The sequence below is a fragment of the Pithys albifrons genome, chromosome 16, assembly GCF_047495875.1.
Source record: "Pithys albifrons albifrons isolate INPA30051 chromosome 16, PitAlb_v1, whole genome shotgun sequence".
Classification (NCBI taxonomy): Eukaryota; Metazoa; Chordata; class Aves; order Passeriformes; family Thamnophilidae; genus Pithys; species Pithys albifrons.
In genome coordinates, this window is record NC_092473.1 from 1,701,242 (window position 1) to 1,728,403 (window position 27,162).

The 27,162-nt window shown below is 54.3% G+C and overlaps 1 protein-coding gene across 1 annotated transcript in view; it reads left to right on the top strand.

The window, feature by feature from the left end:
• NTN3 (netrin 3) overlaps positions 1-18,491 on the top strand; it is a 33,514-nt gene extending 15,023 nt beyond the window's left edge. The window contains exons 3-7 of the mRNA XM_071571072.1: positions 2,315-2,503; positions 8,852-9,001; positions 9,932-9,985; positions 16,592-16,666; positions 16,927-18,491. Of these exons, the coding sequence (XP_071427173.1) occupies positions 2,315-2,503; positions 8,852-9,001; positions 9,932-9,985; positions 16,592-16,666; positions 16,927-17,255 (797 nt within the window). The 3' untranslated portion in view covers positions 17,256-18,491. The remainder of the gene's footprint in view (positions 1-2,314; positions 2,504-8,851; positions 9,002-9,931; positions 9,986-16,591; positions 16,667-16,926) is intronic.
• The last annotated feature ends 8,671 nt before the right edge of the window (positions 18,492-27,162 follow it).

Here is a 27,162-nt window from a genome sequence, read left to right on the forward strand (position 1 = left end):
TTGTGATTGTTTAATTGATCATATGATTGTTTAATTGGGCATACTGTACAAGGGCGGAAGCAAGCTACCACGTAATTAGCCCCAAACTGTGCAATTAAATTCTTATTAATACCCCAAACAGCAGGGAACATTCAAGCCTTTAATTAGTGATTAACGGGAGACAGACAGAGCTTGCAACTGCCTCGGCACTGAGGAACAGTGAGAGTATTTAGCCGGGCAAGGGGGGACCCGTCTGCCCCAATTAGCACCGGATGGCTGCGCCACGGGGTGAGGGGACGGTCACGCGTGCTGTGGGGACAGCCACCCAACATAGCATGGCCAAACCCAGCCTGGTCCCCATATTGGCTGACCAGGACCACTCCAGAATCCCAGCTTGGCTCAAGCTAACCCTGTAGCAGGTTGCCAACGCCCAGCCCAGAGCTGCCTGAAGGAGAGGCAATGATGCTTGGTAGCAAGGGGACGTTTCTCCTCCAAAACCCAGCTCCTGGGAAGAGTAGAGTACCTCCAGCATGTTCCCAGGGAAAGTTGGCCCTGGGGCTGACCAGGACGTGCTGGAGTCAGTGATGCCAGTTACTCCCTCACCAATTAAACTGGAGGCAGAGAGGGACCTGCAACGAGGGCAGCCAATCATTTACCCAACTGTTCTCCTCTACTGCCCATCGTCTCCCCTCTGGGCTTCCGGCCCCTCTGCTTCCTCAGAGGATGCTGGGGGTATTCCCAGAGGGACACAAAGCTGCCTTTTGGCATGATCCAGTTTGCCTTTCAGTGCTGCAAGGGGATAACAAGACTCCTCTACTCCCAGAAATTGCTCCTTTGCCACAGTTCTGTGCAGCTGCCTCAGTTCAGCAGCAAAAACCACCTTGGCTTGTCCCTGTGTTGTTACCTGGAAAGTGCAAGAGTATCCTGGGTGTCGGGATACTTCACTGTGCCTTGCCTGGCCAAGTGTCAATATCCCTGGCTCAGCAGCATCCTGGGCTGCCTGGGACTTTGGACAGTATTTGCTGTTCTCCCTCCACGTACCACAACCCAGAATTTGCCTCAAAAAATATCCCTATTTTCCACTGGTACTGGGGAAAAAAGAAATAGTTTAAAAGGCACAAGCCCCCAAAGGCACCAGCGGGTGTTATTTTGATGCCTGCCATGTGATTTCTCACTAATCTCATAACACGGGGGAGCTCTGGGGGCAGCCGAGGTTTGAGCACGTGGTGCTGGCACCAACTTTTCACTCAACTCAAGCCTCCAAGAAAGTTCTTTTTTTACAGTTGGTGTTTGCTGTGCCTTTCGTCCTGCAGCATCCCCGCGGCTGGAACGCCGAGGTGGGCGAGGAGTGTTTGATCTGTGCGGGGTGAAGCTCCCACTGGCGCTGCCGGCCGTGGGGAGGCAACTTCACAAGGCCGCCAGGCCAGGCACGGGCAGTTAAATCTGGGCTGACATGTTAATGAATTTCACAGTACGCCTGGAAAAACTCTCACCCAACCTCAATTTACCGGCACGGGGAGGGGGCGGGTGGGGGAGGAGGGCGCCGCGTTTGGCCAGAGGAAATCTTGTTCCCATTATCTTTTTGCAAGAGTGTTAAGCGGGAACGGGCGGTGCTTTGCCTTTTTATCTCGCACACGTGGAATCGGCCGGGGGGGCCCTGCGCTTCCTGGGGCTAATTTGTGTGTGCACACGTAAGAGTATGCAGATGTTTCTGTGCACATCTGTACATGTGCATGTCTGGGGGTATTTGGGGGCGTGTCTGTGTGTGTTCTTGTTCAAGTGTACGCGTTTGTTTTCACACACACATGTATGGGAGCACACATGGGTTGCTGTGTGTGTTTCTTTGTGTGTGTGCCCATGTACACAGGGCAGAGCATTAAATACAAAGAACTGGGGGGCTCAGTTGCTGAGGGTGATGCCCTGTGAGGTGGCAGGGGAGATGCTGTCACGTGCCCTGGCATGAAGTGGGTGGTCCTGCTGGAAAGCCGGGTGGCCTCTGTCACCAGAGCCAGCTGCCAGAGAAGGGGGAGAGGGAATGGCAGGGCAGCAGGTGCCCAGCTGGCACTTCCAAACCCCCCTGAATGCACCCCTCTATCCTACACTTGCCTGCCCTGTCCCTACACGTGCCCTTTCTCCTCCACCTCACCTCCCAGCACTGCCCCCCTGGGGTGGTGGATGCTGCACATCTGGACAGCACATTGGGGCATGCTGTGCTGTGTCCAACCCACTCTCCAGCACAGCCCCCAGCCACCGTGGGGGCACCAGGGCAGCTCCAGCCCACCCAGGGGTTCCCAGGTTTCACCTCCAGCCCTCATGCTGTCCCCTTCCCTCGCAGCCTGCAACTGCAACCTGCACGCGCGGCGCTGCCGCTTCAACATGGAGCTGTACAAGCTGTCGGGGCGCAAGAGCGGCGGCGTGTGCCTCAACTGCCGGCACAACACGGCGGGGAGGCACTGCCACTACTGCAGGGAGGGCTTCTACCGAGACCTCAGCAAGGCCATCACCGACCGCAAGGCCTGCAAAGGTAAGCTGGGAGGTCTCCATGTGGGCACTGTGGGTGAGAGAACCTCTCTTGGTCTCCACGTTCTTCCTTCCCATCCTTGGGATTCAGACAGCTGCAGGTCACCTCCAGCCTCCAGCACCCTGATGACCTCTGTACCCTGATGATCTCTGTACCCTGATGACCTCTGCCACCCCGATGACCTCTGCCACCCCAAGAGCACCAGGCAGGGACATTGCTTTGTCCCCAGCATCTCCTCGAGGGATGGGGAGGATAATGGGCAGGGAGCTGCTGGAAGACCATCCATCCAAGGAGGACCCTGGGGTGGTGGCAGTTTCCATCTCCATGGTTGGTGTTTGGAGAGATGCTGAACAGGTGCTAAGCAGACATGTGACCAAATGTGCTAGAAACCTGTATCTGGTATGGATGTTGTCTGGGACATAGACATGCTTGGAGTGTGAATTCCCTGTTCTGGAGCTGGGATGTTGGTGTAGGTTCCATCTCCCTGATGGGCTGTGGGGAAGGACCCCATAGGGTGCATTTCAACTATGAGGTGACTCTTAGGACCTGTTTGGAGGGGATGCTCAACACCATGGGTCCTGGTAGGTGTCCTCGAGCTGGCCAGAAGCCATGATGGCTCCAAACCATCAAGCTGCAGCTTGACCTCACAAGATCCTCAGCCTGTGCCAAACATTGTGGGACCTGCATCTCTCCTCACCCTCTTCTAACTCCTGGTTCCTCTTCCCTTTCCCCGCTCAGCCCATCTGCAGAGCCTTTTTCGAAACAGTAGTTTCACCAAAGAATTTGAGGTAAGGAAACACCTTGCCTGTCCCCAAGGACTGGCGAGATCCAGACTGGAACATCAAAGTTAGCAGGAAGTCAGCCATGGCTGCTGAGAGGCTGGGATTTCATCCCTGATCCCTGTTTTTCCATCTTAGATTGTGACTCCCTCCTGGAAGGGAGCACAGTGTCCCCCTCCAATCCCTCTCCAATGCATTTTGCATCTGTGGGCACCAGGCACCTTTGCCGCTGCAAGAACAAGATGTGTTTATGTAGGGCCTACAGGAACCACTGGAGCTGATTTCAGACCATTAGCATTGTGGCCACAGACCTGAATGGAAGGATTTGACTTCTGGGGTTCCCCTGTCAGGTGCATTAGTGCTGTTGGAGGTCTGGCTCATTTTGGTTATGATGGAATAGGTGAAGTCCCTCTGTCTCTCATGCCGTAAGAGCCTCCCCAGCCTCTCCGCATCCTTGTTTATCCCAGGAATGCTTGAGAGGATGGGGTGAAAGCAGAAACTTCCCACATTTGCACAATGTTGCACCAGGATCAGGGCTGAGCAGGCACTGGCAGAAGTGGCCTTTCCTTCAGCCAGCTCATTAGCAAACAATGAGCTAATCATTTTCAAGCACCTGAGCAGCTGACCAGACAGGTCCCACCTCACAGCCCATGTCCCCAGAGACCACGTGCAGTTTCCACCCCCATGGCCTTAGCCAGGCCATGTCACAAGGGCATGGCAGCCCCTGGCAGCAGCGAGGGTTTCCCATTGATGAAGCTTGTGCCAGGTGGCAGCCAGCTCCCAAAGCCATGCCAGGTGCCAGCATTCTTGGGGTGAGACCTGGAGGCACTGGGAGAGAGGAAGAGGAGGAGGCAGGACAGGGCATGCGTCCTGACAATCTGTGGCACAGCATCCAAGATCATGTCCCTTTACTGGGAGGGATCCTGGCTCTGGCTGAGGGCAGGGACAGATGGCAACAATCCCCAGCTCCTGCTGCAGCACCACCACACTGGGGCAGCTGCAGCAAAATTCCCTTTTCCATGAGTGTTAAGTGCTGAGGACTTGTGGGCTCAGCCCCAATGGCACTGGGGCTTGGGAGGTGCTGGGATGTCTGTACCATCTCCACATCACCCTTCATCTTCTGCAGGCAGCTTCCAACCTCCCACCCCTCCCCAAGGAGGGGTTTCTGCTCCTCTTTGGATTAGGGAGGTTCAGACTGGATATTGGGAAAAGATTATTCCCCTGGAACTTGGTCAGGCACTGGCCAGGCTCCCCAGGGCAGTGATCACAGCCCCAAGGCTGCCAGAGCTCAAGGAGAGTTTGGACAATGCTCTCAGGCACAAGGAGGGATTGTTGCCCTGTGAAGACTCAGGAGTTGAATTCAATGATTCTATTGGGTTGCTTCCAGTTTGGGATATTCTGTATTTCTATGACCAGCTCCTTCTACTTGCACTCCAAAACTATTTGAATACAATCCTAAGCAAAGTGAAAGCCCTGCAGGTATTCACCTCCCCAGTACCACCTCCCTGGGCACTGAGTTTCTGTCCCAGATGAGAAAGAGAGCACTTACCAAAAAGTAGTAGTAGAAAAAAAAATACCAAAATTTAATAAAACAAGCTGGATTTTTCTGGGAGTAGGGAAGATTACTGGATACAGCAGTGTGTGTCACTGCAGGGGCAGAGTTCCTCCTGTGGCCCAAGTCCCTCTGCTTGTGGGGTTGAGGATGAAGGATGTTTCCATCTGCCTATACCCAGCAATTGTCAGTGCGAGTCCTGCTCCACCACCCTCACAGGGCAGGAATTATGTAGCATTAAGGTGATGGAAAGCATCTCTGATCTGAGGTGGCTCCTCTGGACAGGACAGAGTGGGCAAAGCATCCCAGAATGCCCAGGAGTTGATGGAATGGGGTGAGGGCAGATGCCACGGTGCAGCAGAAATGCCAGTGAGCAATTCCTGGGCTGGGGAGGAGCAGAGGAGTGGGAGTGCCGTGGCAGGTCCCCCCTCACAGACAAACCTCCCTCCTTGTGCCAAGCCACAGGCAGGTCTCTGCCAGCCTGGGCAGGGGGTGCCGCTTCCGGAGGCCTGGCAGGGTTTGCCCGTGGTTTGGAAATGCTGCAAAGGCTCAGCAGAGCCAGATGAACATGTGCACGGGGCCAACCCCCGCCACGGTGCATATGTTGAGGAGGATCTGGCAGCAAAGGTGGTACCCTGGGTCTGGGGAACCAATTCCTGGCTCTGCCTCAGGGAACTGAGTCAATAATAAAATCCCTGATGCTTCTGCTCCTTTGGCTGCCCCTCCTCCAGTAAACCCAAGAGTGTTTCTACCTCTTCCTTGTACTTATCCAGTGGTGCATCTCTTGAGATTTGGAGCAATTTGGAGCAGGATCAGGGTCCCAGGTGCTGGGAATGGAGAGCTGGCACTGAGAAGTACATAAATACACAGTGACAGAGACATGGCAACACAGTTTGGGCCTGGTTTTTCCAGAGATGTGTCCCATACCAACAACTCAAGTATCTACACTCCTGCAACCAAAAGAAAGAAAAGGAAAAGCAAGGATCCTGACAGTGGATGTTTAAACCAGGCATGGAGCAGGCTGATGGGAGCTGGGGGCTGTGGCTTTGAATAAAGGCTTTTGCACCTACCACAGCACTGGTCCAGGGCAGAAGCTGAGCATTGCAGCAAGGTGGATGCTCACAGGTTCACAGACTGGTTTGGGTTGGAAGGGACCTTGAAGATCATCTGGTTCCAACCCCCTGCTCTGGGCAGGGACACCTTCCTCTAGAGCAGGTTGCAGATGCTCAGTTCATACCCAAGACACGAATCACTAGCCCAGAGAACATGAAATATTACATCTTATTTCAAAAAACTCCAACTCATGTTACTAAATCACTCTCCAACCACGGTTCATCTCTCCTCGGATGCAGCATCTTTGAAAGAGGCACAAAAATCCCAAGTGCAGGTTGCCCAACCCTGTGTTCAACTGAGCAGAGCCCTCAGCCACCAGCGTGTGCTTCCCTTCCACCGCTGGATGCTGCGAGACAGAAAAGCTGGGAGGATGGAAGAGGCAGAACAACCTACAGGATTAATTCAATGGCAGTAATTGAAAAGTCAAATAAAGAATAGCTGTGCATTAATCCCAGTAATTTAAACAAAGCTGTAAACCATGAGCTTTCTGCAGTGAAAACTGGTGAAGCAGTAGCAGCTAAGCCTCAAGATGCAAAAATACCCTCAATATGAGGTGCAAGACATGCTTGCTGGCAAGCACGGCTCGATGAGTTAAGCTCTAAACTAGTGACTTAATCCACCATTCAAGCTCCATAGGCTGGATCCTGGCAGCCAGAGGGCTGGGAGCAGCAGGGCTCAGTGTGTGGGCAGTGGCGTGCAGCTGAGCCGTGCCCCCGGCGCCTGCCTGCCCTGGGGCCAGGAGGGGGGCCCTGAGACACCCCCCCTGCATGTCAGGGGCATGTCAGGATGAGGAAGGATGGAGATGCTACAGCCAGAGTGGTGGGATGGGCCACACTGCAACATGGGGCTGTTGTGGTTTCACCCCATCGGCAGCCAAGCACCAGCAGCCGCTCACTCACTCCCCCACCAGCAGGATCACAGAGAAAATTGGAAGGGTGGAAGCTGGAAAACTCATGGGTTGAGATAAAAACAATTTAATAGGGAAAGTAAAAGTGGCATACACAAGCAAAGAAAAACAAGGAATTAATTCACTACTTCCCGTGGGCAGCAGGTGTTCATCCATCTCCAGGCGAGCAGAGCTCCCTCGTGTGTAATGGTGACTTGGGAAGATAAACACCATCACTCCAAATCTCTCTTTCCTCCTTCTTCCTCCCAGCTTTATATGCTGAGGATGATGTCATATGGTCTGGAATACCCCTTTGGTCAGATTGGGTCACCTGTTCTGGCTGTGTGTCCTCCCAGCCTCCCATGTGCTCCCAACTTCCTCGCCAGCGTGGCAGTGTGAGAAGCAGAAAAGGTCTTGGTTCTGTGTGAGCACTGCCCAGCAACAACCAAAACATCTCTGTATTAGCAACCCCGTGTCCAGCACAAATCCAAAACACAGCCCTATACCAGCCACTGTGAAGAAAGTTAACTCTGCCCCAGCCAAAACCCGCACAGGGACCCATCGGGGTAAGCTGCTGCTTGGGATGCTCTTCCCACAGGAGTAGGAAGGAGCAGTGTATTTTTGTGGCACTGTGGGAAATCCCTGTATGGCTGGGCAAAGGGGCAGAGATTGGTCTGGCAGAGACCAAACTCATCCCCCAGTGACACTGATCTATTGTGGACTTAAGATGAGCAAAACTGCCTTAATTACTGATTCAGGTAAAACATCCAGAGTCACTGAAATCCACCTTCCACTGCATGGAGACAGATCAGCTTAGATGAACTGGATCCTGAGTTATGTCCCTCCACAAACTTTGCACCAGGAACACACCGCTGGGGCCCAAGAAAGCCCCTGTGTTTCCAATAGCCCTGCATCGTGCCAAGACTCCCTCGTTCACTGCCATTTGTTATCACAGCTGAGCCCCAAAATATCCTTGTCAGAGAGACGTCCGCTTCCAGTCCCAGCCAAGATCTGATAAGGATGGAGCATCTGGTCCCCATTAGAGGCTGCTCGCTCTGGTTTCTGGCTGTGCAGGAGGGAGCTCGAGTGCCATGGTGCTCCCACCAGTCCCATCTGGTGAAAATTAGGGGAACGATAACATCGGGGGGCTGCGGGGGCAGGCGGCAGAGATGTTTTTGTTTTGCTTTGAAATCACGTTCAACTCTTACACTGATGGAGGCCGAGATAACCTCCTCCAGCTCATAGCCAGCCCAGCTCCAGGCAAACAGATGGGAAAGTCCTCTCCTGAGTGAGCATCTCCTTCCCACATCCCTCTGTGCAGACAACCCTCAGTGTGTCTGCCATCCAGTGTGGTGTGATGGAGAGCCACTTTGGCCTGGTTTTTCCAGGAGACTCAACTTTCACTCACCTCACAGGCGTGGCTTGTCACTAGAGAGGCTGTGTTAGAAAGGCTTGAGGTCATTGTGGTCTCCATGTGGGCATTGAGGCTCATGAGCTTGGGAAACAAGAAGACCCACTTCATCTAAAAACAAGACAAGGTCAAAGTTTGTATAAAAGTTCAGTGTTGGTTCAGCTCCATGGACTGAAAAGCTCAGAGGTGGGGAAGAGGTGGAGAAAATGGCTTTTACTGCTGCAGCAGGAGCACCTCCCTGGGGATGATGGCAGAAATCATCTTAAATGAGGCTTGGTGGCTGCAGGAACCTGTGGAAGTTCCAGAGTCTCCAGGCAGTCACCCTGAGCATCCCTGTCAGCAAGACCATACCCTGGACAACCCCTTTGTCCACTTGTCCTCCTGCCTGTGCTGCTCATAGCACATGTGGGGCCATGGATGGTCCAGACCCATGGATCCATGTGAATCTAGGCTGTGCCAGCCCCAGCAGCTGCTTTCCAGTGTTGCACTGGAAGAACCTCTGTCCTCCTCACCTGCTCACCTTGCTGTCCTCCTCACCTCTCTGGGTGTTGCACTTTGGGTCCAGTTGTGCATCCCCTCTCATATAACCTTTTCTCTCTGTCCCACCCAGCTTGTGACTGCCACCCTGTTGGTGCAGCTGGGAAGACCTGCAACCAGACTACAGGGCAGTGCCCGTGCAAGGATGGCGTGACCGGCCTCACCTGCAACCGCTGTGCCAAGGGCTACCAGCAGAGCCGCTCACCCGTGGCCCCCTGCATCAGTGAGTGCCCCACACCCTGCCCTGTGCTCAGGGACCCCCACAGGCACCAGGGGGTGCCCCTTGGTCCTTGGGGTGGGTGGGAGGCTCAGACAAGAGGGTGTCTGTCCTTAAGGATGTTCTCCAGGAGGTGGTCAAGTAGGACAGTTGGGTCACTTTCTGGAGTGGCCTGTGCTTCACATTCCCAATGCAGGAGGCTCTGGAAGACCCCTTGGATCAGTGCTTCCAGCTGGCTGAAACAGCTCTGCTGGGTCCCATCCTCAGCCACAGCAAGTGTCCTTCTCACTCAGCTGAGCACTGAGTGCAGTCATGTCTGGGGCGAGGCCAGAGCCTGTGGGCAACATAAAACTGTGTTTATTGTCACAGTGGGTTTGAATTTGACCCAAGTGGCAGAGGAACAACTTCCCTCCCTGCGGCATTTGCTGGGACTACTGGAGCAGTGGCTGTGCATGTGACCTGGTGGAGCTGATTCCTCTCCCTCTTTTCTGCCCCAGATTTGGAGTTAGGACAGAATTTCCCCCAGGTTTTGTTGCCAGGAGTCCTGAGAAAGTGTTTTCTTTCCCCACATTTATCCCTCTGCTGCACAGCCTGCAGCATGCTGGGATCAGCCAAGCATCTATCTGATGTCCAAACTGAGTTCAAATGAGCTGAGCATCTGAGAAACATCCATCCCTGGAGCACACACCTCCACACAGAGACTTTGGGCTCATGGGGGTTGCAGCATCTCAACCTGTCCCAATTTACTGAGCTCAGTTTGGGCCTCACCAGGTCTATTTGATGGCCTCCCAAGATTCAGGTCAGACTCATCCCATCATATTTCATTTGCGACCCACAAAATCCCCTCATAGCCCATTTTCAGAAGGTTTTTGCCCAGTTGTCACCCTCATAGCTGGGGATCCCTTTCCTTAAGGCACCTCTCCCTTTCTTTTTCAGAGATCCCTGCCATCAACCCCACCTCCCTGGTCACCAGCACAGAGGCACCTGCAGGTAAGTGCTCCATGTCCCTGGCCGAGTCCATGGCCCCAGCCCTGCCCAGAGCCCTGGGGGTCCATCCCACCTCTTCTCTCCCTGGAACACCAGGGGGAAGGGCCGAGCTCCACAAAACCATTTGGCAAAAAATTAATAGTGAAAAATCTAAGTGGAAGAAGCTACTGAGGTTTGAAATCCTACGTTTTTCTGGAAAGGAACCTACTAGGACTGATGGATTTTCTAGGAAAGGCTTCTCCATCCTCTCCAAGGGGGAGAGTAGGGATGCAGCCCACTGGGGTCTCGCCATCCCTCGGCAGGTTATGGCAGGGCTTGTGACATACTGCACCAATGGGTGCTTGGAGGATGGCTTTGTTTAACCTCCCTTTATTGATGCTGGTGCAAAAGATTTCTCCTCAGTGCCCTTTGCCTCTGCAGGGCCCCAGTGCTCTCGGAGCTGCTGGGGCTCTGGCAGGTCATCAGCTGCAGGCAGGGTGAGGAGTCCCTGTGCTGGGGCACAGGCCACCAGGTCTCTCCTGGGACATGGGTGACATGGGACTCGCCTCATCCAGGTCTGGAGGAGTGCAGGGTCTGGGTATGAGCTGCCCACCATGGCTGCACAGGGAATGGGACCATGGGGTGACTGGAAATGAGAGGAACAATGTGGTATCTACTGAGAAGGGGCACCTCCATTGATAGGTTACAGGCTTTGCACAGGAGAGGGAAGCATTGCTGCTGTGGTCCTTAGAGCTCCTCAAGAGCTGCTCTGGTTCCCCAGGCTTGTGCTTGTGCAGAGGCTCATCTGGGGCTGGGTACTGGTGGGTGGGTGCATGGATACTCCCTGCACTGGTGGATTAGGGTCCCCCTCTTCCAGCCCAGACATGGCCCAAGGTCCCACCGAAGTGCCCTGAGTGCCCACCATATCATAGCACATGCTGGCAGCACCAGGCTGTGCTGTGCTGGCCCCTGGACCCTGTGCCAGTATGCTCAGCCTTCCTGGTGCTGCAGAATGCATCCAGGGGAAGCAGGGCTTTTTCTCTCTCCTCTCCTCTCCTCTCCTCTCCTCTCCTCTCCTCTCCTCTCCTCTCCTCTCCTCTCCTCTCCTCTCCTCTCCTCTCCTCTCCTCTCCTCTCCTCTCCTCTCCTCTCCTCTCCTCTCCTCTCCTCTCCTCTCCTCTCCTCTCCTCTCCTCTCCTCTCCTCTCCTCTCCTCTCCTCTCCTCTCCTCTCCTCTCCTCTCCTCTCCTCTCCTCTCCTCCCCTCTTCTCCTCTCCTCTCCTCTCCTCTCTCCTCTCCCCTCTCCCCTCTCCTCTCCTCTCCTCTCCCTCCCCTCCCCTCCCCTCCTCTCCCTCCACAGTCCCATCAGCACTGCAATGTGGCTGTTCCTAGCCATCCTACTTCTATCCCTCTGTAGGGATTCCAAGGCAGGTGGAGGAGGAGAAGGTAGGGAAAGAAGCAGCCCCTTCCCTCCTCGGGCCACCCTTCTCCCTGCTGTCCCCAGGACCTCAGTCTTCTCCCACATGCCACTGTGGTGGAATAGACATCCCGAACCACCCTCCACTCCATCCCATGGCACATGCTCCCTTAAGGACTGCAGGGGCACTTCCAGCTCCCCACACCCATATGCAGTGAGCAGCTTGCCCATGCCCTGTTCAGTGGACATCTATCCCAGGGGAGCCTACGTGCTTCTTGGAGAGCTGGTGCTCTGTTTGTAACCTTCTCCCCAGCTCCCCTTCCCATGGCCACCTTGCCTTGGCAGTGGAAAACACCAACAGCCTCTTTCCAGGCTGGTGTGTGTCTGGAATGTCCTCCCCAGGCTTCTGGGAACATTTTCCAGCATGGCCCCAGCAGCCATGTGTGTGCCCTTGGTGGATGTAGGAGAGGGGCAGGGACAAGGGGTGTTGAAGGTATGAAGTTTTAGGCCCCTCACAATGAGACATTGAGGGGCTGGAGCATGTCCAGAGAAGAAACAGAGCTGGGAAAGAGGCTGGAGCACCAGGAGCTGATGAGGGAGCTGGATGGCTCAGCCTGGAGAAAAGGAGGTTCAGGGGGAGACCTTCTCACTCTCTACAACTCCCTGACAAGAGGCTGGAGCCAGGTGGGTGTCGGGCTCTGCTCCCAGGGAACAAGGGGCAGGACAAGAGGAAAGAGGCCTCAGGTTGTGCCAGGGGAAGTTTAGATATTGGGAAAATGTCTTCACAGAAAGGGTGGTCAGGCCCTGGCACAGCTGCCCAGGGCAGTGGTGAAGTTCCCATCCTTGGAAGTGTTCAAAAAGTGAGTAGACATGGCACTTCTAGTCATGGTTTAGTGGGCATGAGGGTATTTGGTTGAAGGTTGGACTTGATGATCTTGGAGGTCTTTTCCACCCTAAGGATTCTGTGATTCTATGGCAGGAGTAAAGCATGTGGATAGGGGTGGAGAGGGTTGATGCACAGGAGGAGGTTGGTGGCTCAGCTCCTTGCATGTGGCTCCAACACGTGTGTGGACCCCATGTAGCAATGCAGAGACTGGCAGCACTGCCCAGCCCAGCGCCCACTCAGTGCCCATTGGCACTGCTCAGCCCTCACAGCCCTGCTCCACAGTGTCTCTGGAACACAGGAGGTGTTTTCAGGACATGAGTAAGGCAGCCCTGCCTGGATCTGGCAGAGATTTCCCTCCTTGCTGTGATAGCGGAGGAGAGCCGGGACTTGCAGTGCACATCTTGCCCGATAGGAAGATGCTGAGCTGGAGGGATGATATCACCACTGGGGGGGCTGCACGGGACAGGACAGACCACCATTACCTCTGCTGCTCACCCTGCCTGCCGTGAGCAGAGAGCTGGGAACACCAGGCTTTGGGGAAAAGGGAAAACCCAGGGGGAGGGAAAGGGGGATTTGTACAGTTTTACTGGCAGCCGAGTGTCTCGTGGAGCAGAGTTAATCAAGGTGATTCCTCTCCAGTGCTTTATAGATAGGACCAGTCTCACAGCGATGTCTGAGCTGGTCAGCTGTGTAAAAATAAACGGCACTGATGAAGGGACGGGTTGTTTGCTTTGTTTTAGCAGAGAGGTCTGCCTCAAACTGCCTCCAGTTTATCTGTGGCTTTGTTGGTTTAAGATTTCTGGCTTCTAGTTCGAATATCTTTAATGCAAAGTAGCTGCCTCTACCCACAGTCTGTGCCACTGGGGGAGCAGGAGACCCAGTGGGGATCCTGCTGCCACTTTGCTGGGGTGGTCAGAGATGGGGGGTGATGCTGCCCTGCCTGCTGCCTGCACTCTGCCAGCACCCTGCCTGCTGCCTGCACCCTGATGCCCCTCTACCTGCATCCCTCTGCCCCAGGAGCCCCCAGCTCCCCCTAAGCAGGGCACCCCCCAGAGGGCCCTCAGGCCCCTCAATGTCCCTCAGTCCTCCCACCCCAGGCAGCCTCCAAGCTGCTTTCCCCCCATTTCCCCAACTCCCACCCTGCCTCTGGCAGCAGGTGCTGCTTCAGGAACAGGGGGACATTGTTTGGGGCTGCCGTGCTCAGGTGCTGGGCTTGCCCCCCTCTCCCCATCCTCCTCCCCTCTGGGGTCTCGTCCCTGGGTGTGTCCAGGGTTTTCACTGACATCTTGTGCATCATTCTTCCCAGCTTTCCTCTGTCTTTCCAATCTTCCAAAGTCTTTGAGGTCCAGCTTTGATCTCTGTGCCTGAGCAGCCGACTGGCTTGGTGAAACGTCCTGGGTCCACTTCTCATAATTTTTATTATTATTATTTTAAAATATTTTCCACTTAGTGGAAAAAAATAAATCCATGTTCCCTGTTAGCAGAATTAACAAAACTCGTGGAGTGCAAAACAGGGCTTTAAAGGAATTCAAAGTAAGCAGTAAAAGATTTGCAGCCATAACACCTAATTAAGTTACATCTCTCTTAAAACAAAATATTCTTTTTTTTTTCCAAGGAGAGGAGAAGTAAACCAGATGTGCAAACTTGCTGCCTCTCACACACACTCCCCTCACAGGGAGTCAGGCTGTGGTTGTCAGACACCTCCTCCCATTCTGTCCTTGCAGCATCTCCCAGGGATGTATCACAGAATCAGAGAATCATAGAAGCAATTGGGTTGGAAAAGACCTCCGAGATCATCAAGTCCAACCCTTGGTCCAACTCCAGTCCCTTTACCAGATCATGGCACTCAGTGCCACGGCCAAGCTCAGTTCAAAAACCTCCAGGGATGGGGAATCCACCCCCTCTCTGGGCAGCCCATTCCAATGCCTGAGCACTCTCTCTGCAAAGAATTTCTTTCTGATCTCCAACTTCAATTTCCCCTGGCAGAGCTTGAGCCCATCCTGCCCCCTTGTCCTATTGCTGAGTGCCTGGGAGAAGAGACCAACCCCCACCTGGCCAGAACTTCCCTTCAGGCAGTTCCAGACAGTGCTGAGATCACCTCTGAGCCTCCTCTTCTCCAGGCTGAACACCCCCAGCTCCCTCAGCCTCTCCCCACAGCACTTGTGCTCCAGTCCCTTCTCCAGCCTCATTGCTCTTCTCTGGCCCCGCTCCAGCCCCTCAATCTCTTTCCTGAACTGAGGGGCCCAGAACTGAACACAACACTCAAGGTGTCATCAGTGTCAGGGATGGGAGTGTAGCCCTCCCAGGGGTATATCAGTGTCTGGAAGGGGGTTGTAGGGGATCTTGGGGATGCATCTGTGTCTGGGGTGGGGCTGTAGTACATCCCACAGATGTCTCAGTCTCAGAGATCAGGCTGTAACTTATGCCCGGGGTACATCAGTCTCTGAGATGGGGTTGTAGCATATCCCAGGGGATACAGCAGTGGCCAGGTTGGGGCTGTAGCACATCCCAGGGGTGCAGCACTGTCTGGGATGGGGCTGTATCATATCCTGGCAAATACCACAGGCTGAGGCTGTAACATTTCCCATGGATGCAGTGGATGAGAGCACCAAACACTCCAGTGTGCTCAGCATGCACCCTACACAGAACGGTCCTGATCCACCTCCACAGCCACCACCGCTGTCCCAGGGGATCCTGCATCCCTTCCACAGCCACAACTGCTGTCCCAGGGGATCCTTCATCCCCTCCACAGCCACAACTGCTGTCCCAGGGGATCCTTCATCCTCTCCACAGCCACAACTGCTGTCCCAGGGGATCCTGCATCCCTTCCACAGCCACAACTGCTGTCCCAGGGGATCCTTCATCCCTTCCACAGCCACAACTGCTGTCCCAGGGGATCCTTCATCCTCTCCACAGCCACAACTGCTGTCCCAGGGGATCCTTCATCCTCTCCACAGCCACAACTGCTGTCCCAGGGGATCCTGCATCCCCTCCACAGCCACCACCTCTGTCCCAGGGGATCCTGCATCCCCTCCACAGCCACCACTGCTGTCCCAGGGGATCCTGCATCCTCTCCACAGCCACCACCTCTGTCCCAGGGGATCCTGCATCCCCTCCACAGCCACCACTGCTGTCCCAGGGGATCCTGCATCTCCTCCACAGCCACCATTGCTGTCCCAGGGGATCCTGCATCCCTTCCACAGCCACAACTGCTGTCCCAAGGGATCCTGCATCCCCTCCACAGCCACAACCGCTGTCCCAAGGCAGCTGTGCCAGCCCAGGCAGAGGGGGCAGTGTGGCAGCACAGGGGGCTGAGCTGTGTATCAGGGCTCACCCTCCTCTGCCAAGAATTAGTTTCGTGCTGTGCTGCTTCTGTCGCTGACAAATTTGGAACAGGCAGCACAAAGTCCCAGATAAAAAGGAGCTGGGCAGAGAGGAGAGCAGCAGAGCCCAGGGTGAGTTCGTGCTCCCAGGCTTTTTTCTTTCCTCATTTCTCCTCCTCCCCTTGGCACAGGGTGCTGTTATTCCCTGTCTTCCCCCAGACCCTTGCCTCCATCCCTAGTGATTGCTGTGGCAACCCACAAACAAAGACAACTTCAGAGGCTGCTGGCTCTGTCCCGGGACATGGGGCTGAGCCAGAGGGAGAACCTGAAAAAGGGAGAGAAAAGAAGAAAGATGGGCTTACAAAAAACATGCCATTTGAAAAGAGACAAATTGAGATGTTCAAAGGAAGATGGCAGGGGAAAGAAAGGAGAAGAACAGGCCTGCTTCGGGCAATTGTTGGGATCAAAGCCTTTGGGGAGAAGGAGAGAGGCATTCCCTGCCCTCCCTCTGCTTGAGATGCAAATCTGGGGCCTTTAGAAATGCACAGAAAAAAGCCTTCGGGAGGACAGGAGCCTTGGGGGACAACAGGAAAAGATGTGTGTGTGGTGGGGGACAGCCTGGTGGTCTCCCCAGCCCTTCTGGAGCAGCCTGAGAAGGGGATGCCTGGACAGCAGGAGTGACCTGGTGGAGCAGAGCCACTTCCCTCTCCTGCCTCCTTCCCCCTGCTTGAGTCCCCTTCCCTGCTTGTGGGAACCCAAGGCACATGTCTCTGTAGGGGCTGCTCCTGAGGGTGCCCCTGAGTCTCACTGAGCATCATGACCCCTTTGGTCTGGCATCAGCCTGCAGATTGGTGCCAGATCCTTTCTTCCCACATCACGCAGATCTGCGGGGCCATGGCTGTTCTACTTGACTCTCCTGCCTGCTTTCCACGGTGGCCACCCCCACCTCACCTGCATGACTCCCATCCACCCCTTTCTGCTCAACCCTCTGTTCTTCCTTCTCTAGATTGTGACTCCTACTGCAAGCCAGCCAAGGGTAATTACAAGATTAACATGAAGAAATACTGCAAGAAGGACTACGGTAAGGACATCAAACCTCCCTGGGTCATGCTGGGCTTTGCCCCAGAGACAGACAAGGGCTGGCTGTGGTTGGGGCAGATACAGGCACCCAGGGGATGGGGAACACTGTGTGGAGAGGGGTCCCCAAATCAGCCCTCCCAAAGTTGTGATGCATGAGGCAGATGGGGCTGCTGGAGACAGGCAGTTCCTGTCACCAGAGCTTCCTCTGGGGAGCAAGGCAAGGCATCCCCCATCACCATGCCTCCCTCTTTTTTCCCTCAGTGGTCCAGGTGAACATCCTAGAAATGGAGACGGTGGCCAACTGGGCCAAGTTCACCATCAACATCCTCTCTGTCTACAAGTGCCGTGACGAGCGGGTCAAGCGCGGTGACAACTTTTTATGGATTCACCTGAAAGACCTGTCCTGCAAGTGCCCCAAGATCCAGATCAGCAAGAAGTACTTGGTCATGGGGATCAGTGAGAACTCCACTGACCGGCCCGGACTGATGGCCGACAAGAACAGCCTGGTCATCCAGTGGCGGGATGCCTGGACACGCCGCCTTCGGAAACTGCAGCGACGGGAGAAGAAGGGGAAGTGTGTGAAGCCCTGAGGTGTTTCCGCTCATCCCATCCCTCCCTGTGCTCAGCCCCAGCCCTGCTGTGCACTGTCAGACTGCACCCACAGACTCTGTACATATATATAGTGTGAACGGACTCTTTGTCTATAGTGTATATTTTGGCAATGGTTTCCCTTTGTGTGTGTGTGTGCACGGCTGGGTGTGCGTCTCGGTCCTTTTCTCTAAGTGTGTATTAAAATAATGCAGTAATGACAAACCTTTAATGAGGAGCAAAGTGGAGCAAGGCCCTGTGAGTGCCTGTTGCTTGAAGGAGCTTGAAGGGGAGTGGTGTCTGTAGCACTCATTTTCTAGACTTCTATATTCACTTTAACACAGTTGTCTTCTGCCCAGTATTGGCATCTGGGTTGACAGCTCTCCCTTCTCCAGCATCCAGGGAATGATTCTTCCTCCCTCTGAAAATGTGTTGCTCTCAGACCTCTCTCTGCCTTTCTCCTTGCCCAGGAGGAACAGGAGGTCAGAGAGTCTTCAGTCCTTCATCCCCATGCGTGTGCAGGGAGGCTGAGGGGAAACCACCCATCAGAGCAACCAGCCCCAGGAGCTCCACCAGGAAGGACAAATGAACTTTTGCAAGGCCTGATTCCCCAGTGGCCTTGGGTTCACACAGACCAGTGCTGCTGGCTGGGGCAGGACCCACACTGTGCTGCAGCGCTGTGGGAAGGAGCCAGACCCTGGCAGTAGCCACTACCAGGCAGAGCTGTATCCACTAGGGAGAAAGGAACAGACTTCTCAATCCCAATTGTTACCTGTCCTGCTGCACAGTCAGACAACCCAGTGGGAAAGACCTGGAGACACCCATTTTCTCCTCTCATGTACACCTGCTCCCCCTGAACCTGGGCTGGAGTGGACGGACTGACCGGATCCATCATGAATCATCATCCATCCACCTGGGTCTATGTCCCTGTATTCTCACCTGGTACCAGCTGACATAATTCCACCTGTTTCTGCTGAGATGACACCAAGTGACCATCTGCCTTGGTGTGCATCCTTTGGAGTCGGCCGGACTGCTTGCTCTCCTGGGAAGTATTTCTGTGGCCAAGGTTTTCCAAGGAGATGCACAAGGCAGAGGTGGCAGGAAGAGAGAGAAGAGCTTTCATTGATCCACCTCTAGTCTTTTATATCTTCACCATGTATACGTCTCTGGTTAAACAGACATCTTCCCATGTTGAGATTGTAGCAGTCTTGGCTTAATAAATATGAGTAGAAATAATAGGTGCTCTGACAAGAGATATTCCTTCCCCTAGAAACCTTGCCTTGCTTATTGAATGGCTCAGTGAGGTATTGTAGCCCACATCACAGTCTTCCAGTCCTTTAGGATGAAGCTTTGCCCTTTTCAGCCCACAGCAGCTTGTGTGGACTCCCCATCCCATGGGTGGTCTGGTGTTTCTGGGCTTCAGCATAACAGGGTGGTGCTGGAGCCTCCAGCTGAAGAGACTGGTGGAATTTCAGGACAAGGGAGTTTGAGGAGGGAGGAACTAGGCCCTGGGAAATGCAGGTGTATTGGTGAAGGTGCTGGAGATGCTGGAAGTGACCTTTCAGAGATGTGGAGGGCCTGCAGTGCCATCTTTCAGGTCCCATGGGTGCTGGGGTGCCTTCACAGGGCACAGGTAGAGCTGGGGGAAGGCCAGAAGCTGAGGGGCAACATGTATGTGGGACCACTTGGGCTTGGATGAACTCATCCTATCCACACTCCTGACATAAGATCCCCTTCCCTCCTCAGCTGAGGGGACCCTCCCATTCCTGGTTCCCCTTGTTTTGGTTGTCATAGGCTATTGGCCTCTGCCTTGAGATGGCTCTCAAAGTAATTGGGACACCCAGTTCTCCTCTTCCTCCCACCAGACTTGCCCTTGCCCCAGGCTCACTCCAACCCCATGCACTCAACAGTCATAAAATGGCAGGATGGTTTGGGTTGGAAGGGACCTTAAAGCTCATCTTGTTCCACTCCCCTGCCATGGGCAGGGACACCTTCCACTGTCCCAGGTTGCTCCAAGTCCTGTCCAACCTGGCTTTGAACACTTCCAGGGATGAGGCAGCCACAACTTCCCTGTGTATACACAAGAGTCCCCATGCAGGAGCCAGTGATGGAACACCCTTTGGGTGTGCAGGGACAGGACTCTAATTGGCATCATCCCCAATGACCCAGGGGCTGCTCAGCATCACTCCATGGGCTGTGGGGGCTCTCTGACCTCTCTTCTCAGCAGCCACAGCCCAGGAAAGAGCAGGGAAGCAGCCCTGTACCATGGCATGGATATTCATCAGGGCAGGGCTTCAGCAGCACGTGCTCTCTCCAAGCAAGTATGGCCTCCAGGAGAGGCATAACATGTCAGAATTCCCCAAAAGGGCTGCTTACAGCCTTCTGGGGAAGGTGACTCCAGAATTTCCTTTGGTACCTGATTTCTCCTCCAAGGGAGGCACCTAAAACTCTTTGAGGAACTTGGAGTTGGTGATTGATGTTCACCATCTATCCTCCCAGGTGGCTCTTCCCACTTGTTTCAGCTCTGCCATCTGGGACTGCTGAGAAGGGATGGCTCCCAGCTGGCATCCCAGTGTCCTGCTGGGGCAGACCAGAGATGCTGAGGCAGGACCATCACATACCCCATGGTCTGTGCTGAGGAGAGGAGCTCTTTGACTGGGGAATGTCCTAAAATCCTGGCCAAAGAACTGGAAGAGGCCACTCTGCACCTTCACTGATGCCTGGAGGACATTTGCTGACTTCCCTTTCTTGTGTCACCTCAGTGAGCAAAGCAAGAATTTACCTTTCTGATTCCTCTCCCTCTGCCTGTCACGGCTGGCTGGAAACACAGGTCCAGCTGTACCTGGGACACTGCACCTGGGTCATCCTGAGCTGGTGCCAGGGCACGAGGGGGTAGTGAAGGCACCACAGGGTTGCTCAGAGATGCCACTCATCCTGTGCTGCAGCTTGTGGCAGGGCTTGGTGCCACAGACACAGCTTGGGGGAGGGCAGCAAATCCAGGGGCAGTCCCACATCCACCCACACACACCCAACCCTGGCCACTCCTTTGGAGATGCTGCCACAGCCCATGGGTAACGCAGGGCAGGTGGGCTCAGGTGGCAGAGGGGGATGTCAGAGCAGTCCTGGTGGCTACAGCCAACAGCTGTGGGCTTTGCAAGGACAAGAAAGAGACTCTACAGTGCAAACTCGCCTTGCCACTAGAAAAGCATATGTTTTCCAAAATAGCTCTTCAAGGAAAAAATTATTAATCCAGCAAAGGATCTGAAAGGACTTTGGCACAGTCCAGTGCACTCCCGTTTCCTCGAGCGTGGCTCTCACCCCATGCAGCAGCTGCCTGAGCTCAGTGTGCTGAGAAACACCGCGCTGGGACCGGCTGCTGCTGCAGGCAGCGGATGCCTCGTCCCCACGTGGGAAGGGCCAAAACCACCACGCACATTTCCATTGGTGTTTTCTGGATTTAACAGCCTTTTCCCAGTATTCAGCTGGGGCAAAATGTTGGAGGCTCAAAGGCAGCTGAAAGAGAGGCCAGGTTTGCAAGTTCCCCCCCTGCTTTGGGACTGAATTTTGCAGCTGGTTGAAATTTTTCTCATTTCAAAACGCCCATGGACGTTTTTCATGAAAACTCAGAATTTGGCCAAGAAAAGACACAAAATGTGAGAATACTACAGAAAACTCAATGCTCTTTGTCTGTGTTGCCCAGCCAGCTCCACTCACAAGAGATCACAGGATCTTGGACAGCTAAACCCCAGACTGAGTAGACAGACAGATGGATGCATATGTAGGTTATTTTCCATCATTTTGTTCTTGGTAACCAAAGTCCATATAAATAAAACTTGACTGAGTCCCACAGGAAAACACCTCGCTCAGGTGCAGTGCAGTCAAGCAAAAGGCATTTTGCTTGGCCAACGGGACACAGCTCAATGCTGGACACTGGGAACACGCTGTCTGCTGAGGAGTTGAGCCTCGAAGAAGGGACAAGACCTATTTAGAGAAGAGACAAGACCTACTTATATGGCCACTTGTCATGGTCTGACCTGGCGTCCTGGCTTTCCCCTGATGCTCCCTGGTATACAGAGCAATTCTCTCCATTCTGCAATGCAGATCCGTGTGGCTCTTAGTAGTGGGTCCAGCTGTTGGGGAGCAGTGATGTAGCCCTGCCAGCCCATACTCTCCATGCCTCTGTGGTTAATAACATGGAAAAGTTGTACTTTGCCTCCTGTGGACATGGTGTACTAAGGAACAGTGGCCAGGTGTGGTGATCTGTCCAACCAAGCTGCTCAGTGCCACATCCTTTGTCCTGGCTCTGCTGTGCCCTTGTGTGCTGGTTTAAAGGGAAACTTGAAGGAGAAATGAATTCAATACAAAAGAGATTATAAGTCAGAGTTACAGTTTAATAACAATATTACAATAAATGCAATGGCACAAACAGAAATTGGTTTTTACCCACAAACCCAGCAGTGTAACCCACCCCCTGGGGCACAAACACAGGGGGGTTTGGTGGCCCCTGTGCTGAGCCCCACGTGGTTCCCTCGAGTCCAAAGGAAAAGGAGGTGAAAAACTTGTTGGTGCAGATGATGACACAGTCTGGTGGAGAGTGGTGGGCTCCTCCTGTCCAGGGTCTGCTCCTCCTCTGGATCCAATGAGTGGTCCCAGAAGTCCCCAAAGCCCAAGATTCTCTCCCCTCAGGTCCAGGTGGGAGCCCCCAGTGCCTCCCCCAGGGCAGGAAGTTCCACACTGGGGGATCTGACTCTGGCAGTCAGGGGAGATTTTGGACTCGTTGCTGGCCCATGGGCAGAGCTGAGCCCTCAGGTGGGTGTGGAGGTGCCAAGGAGTCCCTGCAGGGCAGTTCTCCCAGCTCCTCTGCCAGGCTTCTTTCCCAGCCAGCTCCCAGCCTGAGGGCTCAGCTGTGCCCTGGGCAGCTGCTGCCAATGGGCCATTGGGAACAGTTGCTGGGCAATGGCACAGAGGGTTTAGAATGCACAGCTTTGGTCACACCCACTCAGTGATAAACTGGTCCCACCTGCTGAACTAGGACACCTTGGTACTGCAGCACTCTGTTCACCATCCCTTACCCAAGCACAGCGTTTGATTCGGCGCTTTACAACCCTCACAAACCTTGTTAACATCCTAAATTTTACTTCCTAAGCCAAGCTAGGCCTCTGCATTTCTCAGCCCTTCTCCTGCTTCCCCAGTCCCCACCAGGGCCCTTCCACCCACCCAGAGGGGCTGTAGGACCAGGGCAGGGCACACTTTTCCCACTCACGACCATGCTAAAGGAGTGTTTGAGGCATTTAGCTGCTCTTGTCCTTGCTGTTCTTCAAAATGCCGAGTGTATTTTTACAAGCCAAGGGAGCACTTATTACATCAGAGTTAATCACAGTGCCATTCATTCATTTGTTCATTTATTCCTTCATCCAACCTGTCTATCTCCCTGTTTATCTTTACGAGGGCACAATTCACTGGTTAAACACATGGTCCCTGTGTGCCTGGGGTGTGTGGGGAGGCAGGGGCTCAGTTCTGCAGGGCTTTGGGAGCAGGGAGACAGCTTCCCACGTCAGCTGTGCAGGGGGAACATGAGGAAACCATTAATTGATGGGCTGGCCCGTGCCGTGTTTTCCTAAGGAAGAGCCGAAGACGGGGAACGGCTGGGGTCAGCGGGGCACCATCTGGAGAAACCCGTCAGCTCCCTCCTGATGGGCTTTTCCCACCTCAGTGGTGATGGAGAGGATGAGGCAGAAGGGAAGAGTGGTCCTCACCAGCGCCCTGGGGATGGGGGGACCCTGCCCCGGCCCATGACCTGCACATGCACCGTGTCGGCTCTAAGGCACTGCTGTGGTGTTGTGCCAGCAGCTTTGCCCGTGGCACAGGAGCCATGGCACAAAGAGGGCATCCTGCCCAGAGATGCTGCTGCCCCAGCAGAGCTGTGCTGGTCCCCCTGTGATGGACTCAGCATCGCTATGCCTGGTACCAGACTTCACTGCTCTGCTCTGCCACCACAGTCTCATCCCCCCATTTCATCCTCTGCCATTCATGTCCCAACCCATGGGGCACAGGACCCACTCAGACTGCTCTTTCAGAGGGACGCTACAGTTCCATAAATTCTCTGTGTGGGGCAAGATCAGCCCTTCAGCATCCACTCAGCATCCATCAAAGCCAGTCCTCTATTTACACAGCCACTGTGAGACTCAATAAACCGACAATGTTTTCATCTTGGACAAGATGCTCTACCCCAAAAGCTTGGAGAACCAAGCTCTCCACTGTCAAAATAAACACCAGGCACTGCTCCCCACTGGTGCACCCACATGATGGGAACACTGGCTGTGATTTATTGGGAGGAGTAGGGAGATGTGGCTCTCCCATAAGACAGCTGGTACTTGGGGAGCCTCAAGGAGGGATTGCCTGCCAGAGTGCAGGCAGTGGGCAGACTGGGCAAACATAGCCACCAGCTGACCCCTGGTTTGGCCACAGTAGGGGTCATGGTTCTGCTGACAAGGGAGGGAAGGGATGGAGACTGGGCAGCTCAGCACATCTGAGGGGTCTGGAGGCACTTGGTGGGGTCTCTCCCCAGCTGTGGCATACCCACAAAGATCTCTGTGGCAGCAATGGTTAAAGCCAAGAGCTGCATCCTGCCTATCCCCTCCTGTTCCCTGCCTGTGTCCTGCCAGACAGTGAGAGCAAAGCTCCTCCAGTGCTTAAAGCTCTGAGACTGTGCGATGGGTCACTAACCCGACCTCATGGCCATTTGAGGCTTTTGGTATGTGATGACTCTCAAGTGTCCCTTCCCAGTCCTTCTGGCCACCCATGCTGTGATCCCCGTGGCCCTGGGACAGGGTTGGTGCTGCTTGGGTCGGTGCCCTGGGAGTCCTGGGTGCTTCCCACACCATGGCAGCAGGAGTTTTGTTTGCTCATCCATCAGGAAACCCAACAGACCCTGGCAGGCTCTGGCTGGCAACTTGAGGCAGAAATCAGGTGGCTTTGGCCACCACACCCATATTGAGTGTCCCACTGTCCCTTTTCCAGGAAAACCAGACAGTACCTGGAGCAAGGAGTGAGGTAGGGTGGCCAAAGGAGGCACAAGCCATTCCCCTGCCCTGCTTGGATTGGTGCCACCAGCAGAAGCTCCCAGGATGCTGGTCCTCCCCTCCACCTCAATCCCTATGCGTTGCTCCAGCGCTCAGCTCCTCCCTTCCCGAGCAATCCCTTCCCACCAACCTGCTGGCTGTGTGGGGAAATTCCTGGTCCTGGCTGTTCTGCAGAATTAGCTCTCAGGGAACGCCTGGTGAGACCGTGGGGCCTTCGTCTGCCGCGGGTGCTTTCAGACTTTTCCCTGGCATCCAGTGGGACGGCCATAAATCTCCGCTACTGCCTCCGAGTCGAACATTTCCTCCGAGCCCCGTTATTAATTTTCTGAAAGATCCCATAAACCCCCAGATGGAAAAATACGGAGATATTTGCACATGTGCCGTAAAACGCATTGCCCATCTATTTCAAATGGATGTGGCAATATATAAAACATACTTAGGGCATGAGCCAGGTTTCACGGTATTTAAACAAGGCAGCATGATGTAATTGGAATTTACAGTGTAAGAGCAGATTGAAGCTGGGCCGCGGGTGTGTACCATATATCTTGGATCTCCTGAAGATTTGGCCTGCTTTAGAATGCCAAATGCCTTTTGTACTTGTCACCTATATTTTAAGTGGATGAACAGCTCCTTTCGTGAAATATAATGGCTGGAAAATATATTTTTTTCCATCTGAATTTTGCAGCCTCTCTGGAGAGGAGAGACCTGCCCCATTCCCTGAAAACAGCAGGGTTTCCAGGGATGCAGGTGTCTCAGGCTTTGCTTCCCTCATGCCCCTGCCCAGATGGCTGCTGTCCCCAAGAAGCACAATGCCACCATCTCTCCCACTACATGGCCTCGATGGTGAGATGAGGCCCTCAGAGGCTCCACAGTGTGGGGTGGGGGTGAGCCACTGTTCAAGGGCAGGTTGGACAGGGCTTGGAGCAACCTGGTCTGGTGGAAGGTGTTCCTGCCCATGGTAGGGGATTGGAATGAGATGCTCTTTAAGGCCTTTTCCAACCCAAACCATTCTATGATTCTGTGATTCCCTGGAGCAGGAGAGGGTGATAAGCTTTTAGCACTGCTCCCTAGTGCTGGAAAGACCAACCAAAGCTCCAGGGGCAGAGCCGCTTCCTGGCAGGTGCACAGGCATGAGCTGCTATAGGAGAGAGTAGCCCATGGAAGTGGTGTCACCATCAGGTTCCCAGAAAAGATGCTCTGGGGAAGCCTGTCAGATGCCTCCACCCCCCTGAAGTCCCCTGAACCAGCATCAGGGGGAGTGGTGTGCATCACTCCACAGCCAGGCAATGGGAAGATGCTGCAAGAGCAGGGTATGCTCAGAGGCCACCGCTGATAAGACTGTCCCCAAGTTGTCCCCTTGACCAGTGCAAGCACCCCTCTGTCACTCCTCCCAGACCAGGTGGGCAGATGGGCACAGCAAAGCTGGGAACTTTCCAGCTCCAGCAGTCCAATTCCTCCCAGCAAGGTACTGATTTCTCACCTCTCTGCACACCACTCAGATCCCGTAGTGCTTGTCAGCACTGGGAATTCTGGGAAGGTGAGGGTCATCAGGGGGGCTGCCAATCCTTGCCTGCTGCTCGCCCTCTGCTTCACCTGTGCCCTTCCCACGATGCCCACTCTGCCTGGGGGACCCACCAGCGCAGACCATCTGCACTTTGGCATAGCAGGATGGTGCTGCCCTGTGGTTGAGGGCAGGGAGATAGATAGTGACATCCCAGGTCCGAGGCACAGGTGTACCCCATGGCCTGGAAATCTCCCAGAGCTCCCCTAGCCAAAGGGAAAATGAAAAAAGGGAAAGGCAAAAGGCGCCAAAGCATAAAAAACTGAATTTTACTCATAGAAGAACAGGTGGCTCCATCTTAGCCAGTACCACTGGCAGGCTGTGGGCACAGGGCTGAGGGTACCCTGATCCCCAGCTAAAGAGGGCTGCAGGGCACTGGGGCACTGTGGTGGCTGTGGGTGTTCAGAGGGGTCCTGGGTAGCTCACCTGCAAGCCTGGGATAGCAAGGAAGAGCCAGGAGCCAGAGCTCCCCATGCTTGCCAGCTTCAGACAGGGCTCGTGCACCCAAGTATGACCAAACTCACTGACCCTCTCTCATCTGAGCATCCAGGAGGTTTAGAGAAAGAGATTTTTGAAAAATCAATAAATCAAGTCCTTCCCTTCCGGCAGGAGGAAAAGCCCCTCCAAAAAATGTCAGTTAAAAATAATTCAAGTGATTTGTTTGGAAAATTCTGAAGTGCAGGTCCTCCCGAGAGCCAAAATGGTCTCTGGGCCTCGCTCTGCAGAGCCAGGAACCAAGAGCCAAGACCCAGCTCCAGGGCAGGAAGCCTAGAAGCTCTCATAGCCACGGCTCAAGCTGGAGCCCAAAGGAATTGCAGGCCACGTGCAGCCAAGCCAGGACTGGGACTGCACAAGCCCACCTGGAGCCTCCCCAGGGCTCTTTGGATGCAGAGGTTCAGACTCCGGGGGCCTGGGCCGGATGCTGAGGAGGGGGACAGTCAGCTGGCTCAGTTCAGGCACACTGGGCTTTCCAGAGGGTAAAACCATTCAGATTGGGGATTTTCTAACCAGCTCTTGACCATCAAGCTTGGTGCTGGCCATGGATGAGACATGGGACTGCTGCATGCCAAGTGCTGGTATGGAAACCAGGTTCCTTCTTCTCAGCAGCCCCTGAGCTGTCATCCCATGGGATCTTTTCCTGCTGCAAAGCTCCAGATTTAATTCCTGCTCATGAATGAGCTGAACTGCTCTGCAGAATCATGTGAGCAGCCATTAGCTGGACAGTACTTGTGGTTTCTCAAGACCTCCTCTATCATTTTCTGAAGG